Source organism: Squalius cephalus (genome assembly GCF_949319135.1).
Source record: "Squalius cephalus genome assembly, chromosome: 6".
Classification (NCBI taxonomy): domain Eukaryota; kingdom Metazoa; phylum Chordata; class Actinopteri; order Cypriniformes; family Leuciscidae; genus Squalius; species Squalius cephalus.
This window is the reverse complement of record NC_137127.1, coordinates 47,773,762-47,785,851: the sequence shown is the minus strand read 5'-3', so window position 1 is coordinate 47,785,851 and position 12,090 is coordinate 47,773,762. Positions and strand designations below refer to the sequence as shown.

The 12,090-nt window shown below is 38.1% G+C and overlaps 1 protein-coding gene across 3 annotated transcripts in view; it reads left to right on the top strand.

Annotated features, from left to right (window-relative positions):
• shf (Src homology 2 domain containing F) overlaps positions 1 to 12,090 on the top strand; it is a 155,981-nt gene that overhangs the window by 22,765 nt on the left and 121,126 nt on the right. For all 3 annotated transcript variants that reach the window (XM_079873379.1, XM_079873377.1, XM_079873378.1), the window contains exon 2: positions 10,166 to 10,298. In XM_079873379.1, coding sequence (XP_079729505.1) covers positions 10,166 to 10,298 — 133 coding nt within the window. The remainder of the gene's footprint in view (positions 1 to 10,165; positions 10,299 to 12,090) is intronic.

Here is a 12,090-nt window from a genome sequence, read left to right as displayed (position 1 = left end):
CCCTGCGGATCCACACGTAAATCATCAACGTCAGTCTCTCTCTCTCTCTTCCATCATTCCTGCTCTTTCAGCCTCCGGTGTTGGGAACTCTGACAGCCGGGACGCTGTTATCAGGAGAAATGTCAAGCCGGAGATCGGCTCGGAGCAACAAACGCAGGAGTAATCTGAACTGTGTGAGAATTACAGGTTGTGGATCCAAGTCAAATGTATGGCCCTCAAAGGCTGTCAGATTTCAGGGATGGACGGAGTGAGATGAGATGAGAGGAGAAGAAAGACTTCAATTTGGCTTCAATTACCCTGCGTTCTTCATGTTAATTGCTTTCCGAATTCATTTTCCTTTAATGGAGATTGCATGACTTGTGTCTGTTGTAATGAGCCAACACGGTTCTGCTCAATACAGAAATACATATTTCTGTGTGTAATGTAACGGCTGACAGACGTTTCCTGCGATGTGTCTGTTCGTGAGTCGCCGTCAGGAGTCGTGCCGATGCCAGAATGATCTACCCTGCTGGTAGACACTGGAACTACACTTTCTTTATTGGTGGTCATTCAAAACCATACTTTTTTTTCCTCAGTATAATTGTTATTATAATAATATTGCTGAAGATGTTTTAGCAGAAACATAATTTACACATTTATTTACATTATAAACAATTATTTTAACTTATTTTTAAAATGTATTTTTTATTTTATACATTTATTGAATTGTTTTTAATACATATATTTTTTATTAAAGGGGTGGTTTAATGCCCTTTTCACAAGATGTAGAATAAGTCTCTGATGTCCCCAGAGTGTGTGTGTGAAGTTTTAGCTCAAAATACCCCACAGATATTTTTATATTGCATGTTAAAATTGTCACTTTTTGAGGGTGAGCAAAAACGCACCGTTTGTGTCTGTCCCTTTAAATGCAAATGAGCTGCTGCTCCCGGCACAGGGGGCGGAGCTTCAAGAGTTTGTGTCCTTTTACCTCACACACACACACACACACACACACACACACACACACACACACACACACACACACACTGAACATTTCAAAAACTTTTAGCCTTTTATGTTCAAACCGGAGTCAGACAATGATGGAGAGACTCGAGAAGAAGAGACAACATGTAGAAGCTTCTAGTCATTGATTAGCATATTCTGTCTTGATAATCTATAAATCGCGTTCCCGGGGGTGGGGTTTATGTAAATTCAATTATGTATTCAATTATTACAATTATGTAAATGTAAATGTGCTTTTATATATATTATAATATTACTGTAGAAACAGTTCTTTTAATTTATATAGTATATTTTATACAATTTAATTAAATTATTATTTTTATTATTATTTTTTTTTAATTGTTAATTGTTTTGTTTTTCTGAGGTACTTTATCTTATGCTCATTTCAAAGGCAGAATGTGCAGTAAAACACACACCTTGTGTTGATGTAAGTCAAGCCTGACTTTAGTGTCATCGCTGTTACTCCAGCTTTCCTCACAGGATTCCTGATCCTGATCTTAGACCGGGAATAATCCTGCAGGGCTGTTTTCCTCCGCGTGTTCCCGAGGGCTTGTGTAGCGAAGCTCTGCTCCAGTTTGACAATGACAAGTCTGGTTTTCACATGCACGCACGCACACACACACACACACACACACACACACACACACACACACACACACACACACACACACACACACACACACACACACACACACACACACACACACACACACACACACACACACATCCACATCAGGCAGGTGTGCAGGTTCAGAGGGTGGAGGATAACAACTACACATTCCTGCTATTGTTGCACTACACTTAGTCTTTCCTTTTATTAATCTTTTTAATTAATGACAGTTCAATGTCCTCAAATACATTTGCTCTGAGTGACCAGGGGACGGTGATTTAAAATGCCATCTGAAAAATATTTATTGTAAATGAAAAAATGTAAAACAAATATTTAGCTGTTGAATAAATCAATTAATAAGTTCCATTATGTTAACTTCTCAGCTTTGTTAGTTTCATATGCATTATGCAAATATGTCACTATGCATTAGTCCAATCTGTGTTAATGTCTTTCTGTTGACTTTATTACATAAAATCTTCATTCATAGTACAATGTGTGCTAAAGAAATTTGAATGTGATTTCAAATAAATCAATTAACAAATACATTCCATTGTTAACGTCTCAGCTGTTAATTTCATACGCATTATGCAAATATATTTAATTTAGAAGAAAACAAGCAAACATTTTTTCAGCCATCCATTTTGCCTTAAAATGTATTCGCAGTGTACAGTTTTACATCTGCATGCCTAAAATATCTTTGTTCATAGATGTAAGTTTGCTAAAGAGGTTTGAGTGCGTGATTGACGGCGTGTCCTCTCTCTCTCTCTCGTGAATGTCTGTATATCAGCTGAGTTCTGGAAGGACCGCTCGGGATTGCTCTGTGTTAGTCAGATAAAGCTGGAGGTCTGTGGACTGAGATTGAGTTCAAGGCTGACCTTGACGTGTGTCAGAGCCAAACAGCCCCACTGAAACCACAACATTAACACACACTTTTCGACTGGCTTGCCATGTGGGACTGAAAGATGGCGAAGAATCTCAATCTGTCCTCTGCTTGATGGTTGTTTGTCCTTGCTTTATAATAAGACCATATTTCCAGCTAGTGTCCTCTATAAAGCCCAGAGCGTTACAGCGTCTGGCAGGAAATATCTGAGAAAAACCTTGATGGCGTTCCTCACACAAGAGGACATCTGCTGCCCACCGGTCACATGATCTGCTGTCCACCGGTCACATGATCTGCTGTCCACCTGTCCACCGGTCACATGATCTGCTGTCCACCGGTCACATGATCTGCTGTCCACCGGTCACATGATCTGCTGTCCACCGGTCACATGATCTGCTGTCCACCGGTCACATGATCTGCTGTCCACCTGTCCACCAGTCACATGATCTGCTGTCCACCGGTCACATGGTCTGCTGTCCACCTGTCCACCAGTCACATGATCTGCTGTCCACCGGTCACATGGTCTGCTGTCCACCTGTCTGTCATTTCTTACAATCGTTTTATGGATTTAGTTTATTAATCCATTTTGTTTTAAGTCATTTCTAATTTTGTTTCAATTAAATTTTATGAATTAAAAAAGCTCGTAAACATACTATAAAAATAAATAAATAACCTGTTAAACATGAAGTATGAAACGTTTCTCCTTATTAGAACCTCGTTGGCCTGAAGTGTTGTTTAAAACTCTAGAGTTCTAAATAGAATCCCATTCAATCTTTTTGATACTTTATAATGGTCCGTGCGCAGTGTCCATGCAGGAATGGGGAAAGCATGTTAAGCTGGTGTGCGCTTCAGTCCCAGGATCCCATGAGGCACTGCTGCTGTTCTCTGACGGCTTTCTGCTTTTAGCTCCAGTGTTTCGTGTGGTTTGGGTTCACTTTCGTCTCTGTAAACACTGGATCTGACGAGGGAGTGAACATGGCAGATTCAGACAGAGAACAGCTCTGACGCAGAGAGGAATTGTAGTGCTGTTGTTTCTAAAATCTATCATTGTGCCATGAAGGTTTTAGATTAACGGTGATGTTTTGCAGGAACTTTATCTGTGGTAGGAAAGTAAAGTTGATGTTGAAGCTGGTTCTCGATCCCGCAGCACACAGAGGAACAGCCTGTAATTACTCCGAGAGATGATGATATGTGTTCCTGCTCTGCAACCCCTCATACCTTAAACTTAGAAAAATGCTGGCTTTCCAGAAAACTTGCTTTTAAAATCCTAATTGTGGGTTTTAGGTTATGAAGAGTTTTTTTCTTCTTCTCAATGTTTGATGTTAAAATACTTCTTCCTTTCCCACTTTTATGTAAAGAAGCAGTAATAAGTAAGCCATTTGTAGGTCGACTTTGGAAGTCATTGTAAACACTCTGGGTGTGTGGAGCTCGGCCGGTCTGGTTTGAGTGGTTGCATCATTGTTTTTGAGAAAGTTGTTTGAAGAATGAACAAGAAGGGTGGCTGACCGCACACTGACCCACTCAAGACTGGAAAAGTCTACAAAAACATTTTTCATTTTATAAATCGCATCGTGCAGAAAGTTGTTTGAAAATGATTATTTGTTCAGTTCATGATAGTGGCGTATTTGTTTTGTAATTGTGTGTACGACTCAATTCGGTTTTCAATCTGTTTCAATCTACGACCAATGTCCTGGACCAAATCCCTTAATTTCATATTTTCCTGCGTTCTCTTTACTCTTTCTTTTTATTATTTCAATTTCAAGTTTTTTTTCTTTAATTATAAATGTTTTATTTAAGTTGTATTTCATCTAGAAGAAGATCTGATGTATATAATGTAGGGATGATATGTTCATTTTTAATGTTATCGTTATCGGCCCGGTAAGGAAATGTGGCCGATACATTAAATCAGATCAATAATATATTATTTCTTTCAGCTGAGACACTTCAGATGTGCACTGTTCACCATGATGGCTTTGAATTGCGTGTCTGAGCACAAGTCTATCATATCGGCTACATAAAATTATAATGAGAACATCATTATAATTGTGTGTTTTGGTCATGACTTTATTGGGGGCACACTTTTGGTTTTTAATCAGGCTCTCAAAAATTATATATATATATAAATTAGATTTATTGGCCAATATATCGGTTATCGGCTTTCAAATATAAATGGGTATCGGTTATCGGTATCGGCCAAATTATTGGTATTGGTGCATCCCTAATATAATGTGTGGATGATTATTCCAGAATTGGGGATTTAGACAGTAGCGGTGTAGTACGCGAGACAGGTCTTGGTCTTGGTCTTGTTCTTGAGACCATTTTTTGAAGGTCTTGTCTCGGTCTCAGACTAAGAGGATTTTATTTCAAGACCGGTCAAGACCTCAGCTACGGGAATATCACTAGATTGCCAGTGCATATCCTGATTTATTTAACATTATTAATGTGGTTGGATGTAAGACGTCCTGCTTCAAATGCAATCAGTTTGCAACTTATTATGCTTATGCAACTTATTTCTAACATAATTTTGTTTGTTACTGTTCTGCCGGGTCAGAATTTAATTCGGATTTATGTCACAAATGTTACCAAAATTAATACAAATGCATATAAGATATGATTGCAAAAAAAGTTCTTGTGTGAGATCTTCTTTTTTTCTTGGTCTTGATTCGGTCTCGCCCTGCCTTGGTCTTGGTCTTCTTGTCTTGGTCTTAACAAAATCTGTTCTTGGTCTTGGCTTAGTTTTGACTACAGCACTAACAGACAGAGAACATTTTGACTTGAATATCTCAGAGGCGTGAACAAATCAGCAATATATTGTGGTGTTAAGCCAGCCATGTAAAGGAAAGCAAACTGTTGCACCTTAAACTCAATTGCGTTCTGGAACGGGAGCCAATGGAGAAAAGCCAGGGCTTGTGTGATATTATCCTCATTGTTGTTGTCTGTCAGAAGAGTGGCATCTGCATTCTGGAAGGGTTTCAGGCAGGGCAGATGGTACTGAGAGAGTTACAGTTGTGAAGGACAAGGAAAGAGCAAGTATATTATGCTATTTTTACATGGTGAGATGCATTAATCAAAATGGAAGATGATCAATTGCAGATCTCATTGATTGACTTCGTAGGGCCAGATATAACGCATTCCCTCTTATCATCATGAAGCAGGCTTCTCCCCAACCAATATTTAACCTCTTCCATGCTGTAATAGTGTAGAGTAGATGATTATACTGTACGTTTACCTGGTTTGAGTGGTTAACATCTGTGAGTCATTAGCATGGAGTTGATTTTAAGACAAGATTTTAAGATTTTAAGGGCTGCACGATATTGGAAAAAACTGACATTGTGATGTTTAGTTTTTCTGTGATATATATTGTGATATGAAAACAATTTCACCAGATGACTTGATAGCTCTATTTGTAAAGAATTAGTCATTCCAGAATGATTGGAGTGATTTTGTTGGAGAGTGAATCTGTATAGAAAATAATAAACAAATTACAACCATAGATGAATACAAGAGAACAATACTCACCGAGACGGATATTTTGACATAATTGTGTGTGTATGCGTCCATACAAGCACAAATAGATGTGAAAAGGGGCTTTCTGTATGTTTATTGTGGAGTAAACTGTGTGCGTTTACATTGCTTTTTAAAAATGGCGGTGTGTTCGACCAATCAACATACACTTACCTCACTGTTGTGCAGGGTTATACCGCACTCTGAAGTAGGAGCTAATTTAGTTCCACCAAAAGGCGTTCCTAGCACTACATTCGTTCCCAGTTCCTGTGGTGCCAACATGCCAACAAGTGGGTACTTCTGCCATTAGCTCTAGGAACTATGAAGAGGTTGTGAAAACCCCCAAAGAGAGCTGAATTTGGTGTTCGAATTAAGTTCTTCCAAGTTGCTGGAGAGGAAGACACGTTTTCAAAACCTACAGAAAAGGTTCTGTCCTCCTTCAGATAGGATCTGGTTACCTTAAGCAAAGCAAACCCTGTGCTATAGTAGTTTCTAACTTATCCAATAAACATGAATCAACAAGTTGTGACTGGGACATTGTGGTTTCCTTTCTGTGTGTGGCTGAGGTCTATTTGTAGTTCTCAAATTATGGTAATGCTCTTGTCTTTCTTTTAACCACAAGCCATAGAGAACAATTACAGAGATTCATTTCCAAAACACACACTGAACTTCTACAAAGAATGTTAAAAATGCGAGATGAATGGCATTTGTTTTAGTTTGTGTAGATTGCGTACAGAGTGAACCGGCTTCTACGGAATTTGTTTTGCTCCAAACTGTCTCATATGGTGGATGTTTTGCTCTGAAGGAATACAGAGATTTGTCCAAATTCAAAGTCCAAACCTCTGCCAAGAACCAGCGCAGCAGATGCTCAATCCCTGAACTCCTTCCTTCTGCTATGGGCAAAATCACTAGCATTTGTAGATGTCGCCTTTGTTGCATTTTTTCATCTTTATTGCCTTTGGCTTTTGGCTTGCTTAGTTGAGGACATTTAATTTAATATTCAACAATATTATTGATCTGCCGGCATTGACAACATTATATGAGAACTGAACTGAACAATGACATCACGGTTTTCTCCAGAGCAGCTATATATACACTCACCTAAAGGATTATTAGGAACACCATACTAATACTGTGTTTGACCCCCTTTCGCCTTCAGAACTGCCTTAATTCTACATGGCATTGATTCAACAAGGTGCTGAAAGCATTCTTTAGAAATGTTGGCCCATATTGATAGGATAGCATCTTGCAGTTGATGGAGATTTGTGGGATGCACATCCAGGGCACGAAGCTCCCGTTCCACCACATCCCAAAGATGCTCTATTGGGTTGAGATCTGGTGACTGTGGGGGCCATTTTAGTACAGTGAACTCATTGTCATGTACAAGAAACCAATTTGAAATGATTCGAGCTTTGTGACATGGTGCATTATCCTGCTGGAAGTAGCCATCAGAGGATGGGTACATGGTGGTCATAAAGGGATGGACATGGTCAGAAACAATGCTCAGGTAGGCCGTGGCATTTAAACGATGCCCAATTGGCACTAAGGGGCCTAAAGTGTGCCAAGAAAACATCCCCCACACCATTACACCACCACCACCAGCCTGCACAGTGGTAACAAGGCATGATGGATCCATGTTCTCATTCTGTTTACGCCAAATTCTGACTCTACCATCTGAATGTCTCAACAGAAATCGAGACTCATCAGACCAGGCAACATTTTTCCAGTCTTCAACTGTCCAATTTTGGTGAGCTCGTGCAAATTGTAGCCTCTTTTTCCTATTTGTAGTGAAGATGAGTGGTACCCGGTGGGGTCTTCTGCTGTTGTAGCCCATCCGCCTCAAGGTTGTGCGTGTTGTGGCTTCACAAATGCTTTGCTGCATACCTCGGTTGTAACGAGTGGTTATTTCAGTCAAAGTTGCTCTTCTATCAGCTTGAATCAGTCGGCCCATTCTCCTCTGACCTCTAGCATCAACAAGGCATTTTCGCCCACAGGACTGCCGCATACTGGATGTTTTTCCCTTTTCACACCATTCTTTGTAAACCCTAGAAATGGTTGTGCGTGAAAATCCCAGTAACTGAGCAGATTGTGAAATACTCAGACCGGCCCGTCTGGCACCAACAACCATGCCACGCTCAAAATTGCTTAAATCACCTTTCTTTCCCATTCTGACATTCAGTTTGGAGTTCAGGAGATTGTCTTGACCAGGACCACACCCCTAAATGCATTGAAGCAACTGCCATGTGATTGGTTGATTAGATAATTGCATTAATGAAAAAATTGAACAGGTGTTCCTAATAATCCTTTAGGTGAGTGTGTATATATATATATATATATATATATATATTAACTAAATTAATAACTTTTTTTATAACAAAAATGAAACATCACTGAACTTACTTAAGCTGGACTGTGATGTTATTTTCTTCAGGAAACAAACTTTTTGCATTATTTTCCTGTTATCTCTGTGAAGCTGCTTTGAAACACTCTGTGTTGTAAAAAGCGCTATATAAATAAATGTGACTTGACTTGATAGTGTTGCTATTATACTAAATTGAATTACTCATAAACAAATATGAATAAGTAATGAACAACTTTGTAAAAGGATATTATATCACAGTTTCCTGAACACGAGTTGGCATTAAGATTGCAGAATGCAGTGTGTGATTGAATGGATTGCATCTGTGAATTGTTGGTAGTTTACGCTCCATTGGATGAAAGGTATTCAAGCACAACACTTCCTTGTACAGAAGCTTATTGTTTTGTCACATCCTCACTTGAAATGGTGTTTTGTAGCACTGATTGATTCATTGATTACGGCTTTGTGATGGCAGGAGACTAAATTCCAGTATGACAAACAGTCTAGGGCTAAAGAATGAATCTCAGAGCGTTGGTCATGTGCATCTAATTACCATCATGCGTGTGAAATAGCCTTTACAATAAGAGCAGGCCTGCAATTAAACATGTCTGCGCGCCAAAGCCTGTATTTGTGCAGTGTTGTGTGAACAGAGAGAAACAGTTTATACTTCTTTTCTTTTGATTCTCTTTGTCTCTCTCAGTGTCAGACGGCACACCCACAAACCACCCACAATCCCTTCACTGACTGCCTCATACAATATTGCGAATGAATATGAAATGGATTATACCTCAATAATAGGCCAATGTGAAGGCATTGTGGACGTTAGATGATGATGCATTCAACTGGTGGAGTGGTTTGACAACTATAGGTCAATAGCATCAAAATGTTGAAAAGAAAAGTTGTGTTTACGGGAAAACTGAGGCCAAAGGACACACATGAAGTGAAAATAAAAAGGACCTAGAACTGAGCCCTGTGGGACACCATGGTTTAAAGTTGCTTGAGAGGAAGACAAACTCCCAATACAGACGGAAAAGTCAAAGGACAAACTTTTCCGTCTGTATTGGGAGTTTGTCTTCCTCTCAAGCTACTTTAAACCATGGTGTCCCACAGGGCTCAGTTCTAGGTCCTTTTTATTTTAAGTAAATAGGATGAATAGGACTAGAAGCGAAGCAGGCCCCATGTTATGGCAGTTTCTAATTTATACAAAATATCATATAGCAAGCATGAATCAAATTTGTGACGAGAACATTGAATGGATCTCAGATATTCATTCATACAATTTATCTTTGTTTTTCTGTGTTATATTTGTGATTAAATAGATATGTATTACTCAGTAAAAGTCAGTAAAGTTATTTGCAGTATTAAGGTCAGAGCGAGTGGCTCTCGGCCTAAGTAAGGAACAAAAGCTAGGCCTTCCTCAAAAATATGAACTGTTTTCAACACTGATAATAATCATAAATGTTTCTTGAGCATCAAATCATCATATTAGAGTGATTTCTGAAGGATCATGTGACACTGAAGACTGGAGTAATGATGCTGAACATTCAGCTTTGATCACAGGAGTAAATTACACTTTACTGTATATTCACATAGAAAACCGCTATTAATAATATTTCACAAATTTTACTGTTTTTGATTAAATAAATGCAGCCTTGGTGAGCAGAAGAGACTCATTTCAAAACATTATAAGATCTTAATGATTCCAAACTTCCATAATTTTGACTTATTTGGAATTATGATGTAATCAGTTTGATTTGAATTGATAGAGAGCCCTTATGTAAACGAGTTTCATCTTTCTCATCTTTCTCAGCTCATCATCCTCGAGGACTATGCCGACCCGTTTGACGCAGCGGATCAGGCCGGCGGATCCCAGACGGTCTCAGAAAAGCCGACGGAGAACGACGGATACATGGAGCCGTACGAAGCCCAGAAGATGATGGCTGGTAAGAGAAGGGTGTTTTCATGCAGTGGTTTCATGCATTATCTTTTGTATTGTGCGGCTTGAAGATTGTGAAGTCTAAAGTGGCTTCTGGGAGAGCATAATGAAGCATGATAATGCATCTGGGCCTGTTAAAGTGTGTGCACTAGACTCATGGGATCTCGCTTAATTTACGCTTGGTAATCCATCTCAAGTCACACTCTTGCTGTTAAACAAGGCTTCCATTTGGCCTGGAAATGTGGTGTCTAATTTCCTCTTTTTGTATTAATGCTGTAAACAGAAAAACAACAATCAATTATATCATGCAGATCGTGATGTGTTGCTTTATTTGGTGTGAAACAGCTGCTCGTGCTTCTGTTCAGATGAAGTGCATGTTTCAGAGGCAGCGATTATCCCTGTATGACCGCAGTCGAGCTCGAGATCATCTCTGTCTGAATGAAGACATACGGGGAGCATGTCAGGTGTCCACAAGGGCCAACAGTTCAAACACAAACTAACGCGGGGCGAGTTGTCACACACTTGTTTTAAATACTTCCACATGCTAGCGTGACAGAACTTAGTGCATTTACTAGTATTTACTATATCGACACTATATAGAGAAAAACTGCGCCAAAATTCAGAAATCTTTGGAAGATATCACTGCACATTTATTTATCCATAGCAAAAGTAAATGTCTTGTGTTCATTTTTCATCACTGTTTTTTGGTGTTTATTTAAAATGAGACAAATCTGATATTATGTTAATCTCCAATCTGTTCTTTAATGCTGATCTAACCAGCAGAAGACACTAGCAGGGTTTAAATCCCACTTGTGCCGGCGGGGCATGTTGTCACACTGCGTTACAATGAGCCCTATGAGAACTATTATACTCTATTCTATTCTATTCTATTCTATTCTATTCTATTCTATTCTATTCTATTCTATTCTATTCTTTTTATGAATTCTGTTAGTGTTTATTTTTAACGATTTAAAAAATGCCATTATTTTATATAAAAAAGTTAGTATTTTGTTAGTATTTATTTTATATATAAAAATTGTATTTTATTGACAAATTGTTTTAGTTTGTCTCATTTTTTTTGTTGATTAGATCAGATAACACTTGAATCTGTCATATGGTCATGTTACAGTGAACCGCACCTATGGGGCATGTTGTCACAGCTCACTTCCATTCTTTCAGGGTAAATCAAGAAAAAAGTATACACTGTATTAATTAAACAAAACCCTGTCATTATATATATATATATATTATATATATATATATATATATATATATATATATATATATATATATATATATATATATAATTATAGTAATAATAATCATTACATTTTATATATATATATATATATATATATATATATAATTTTTACAACTACATTATTATTTTCAATAAATTATATATTTTTGATAATAATATATACAGTGTAATAATACAAGTAGGTGATAATAATACATTACAGTGTCTTTAATATATTCCAAACCGAAGTCCGTTCACATTGGCAGCTCTTGTCAAAAGACCAAAATATGCATAAAATGTGTTTATTAAGATTACTTACGTAAACATATCACCAGAATGATTGACAACTAGGAGGACCAATAGTCTTGATGATCCACCCGGAAAAAGAAAATCCTCCACTATACCTTTAAGATTACTTTTCAAAAAAGCGCAAATACAATCTGACATACTTTTAGCTTCATTAGCTCTTATCCATAACTGTGAGTCCGGCTGATCATGTTTCTGAGGGAAAACTAGGATCAGTGTTTGAGATCACTTCATCCTCTGTGTGTTTCTCTCA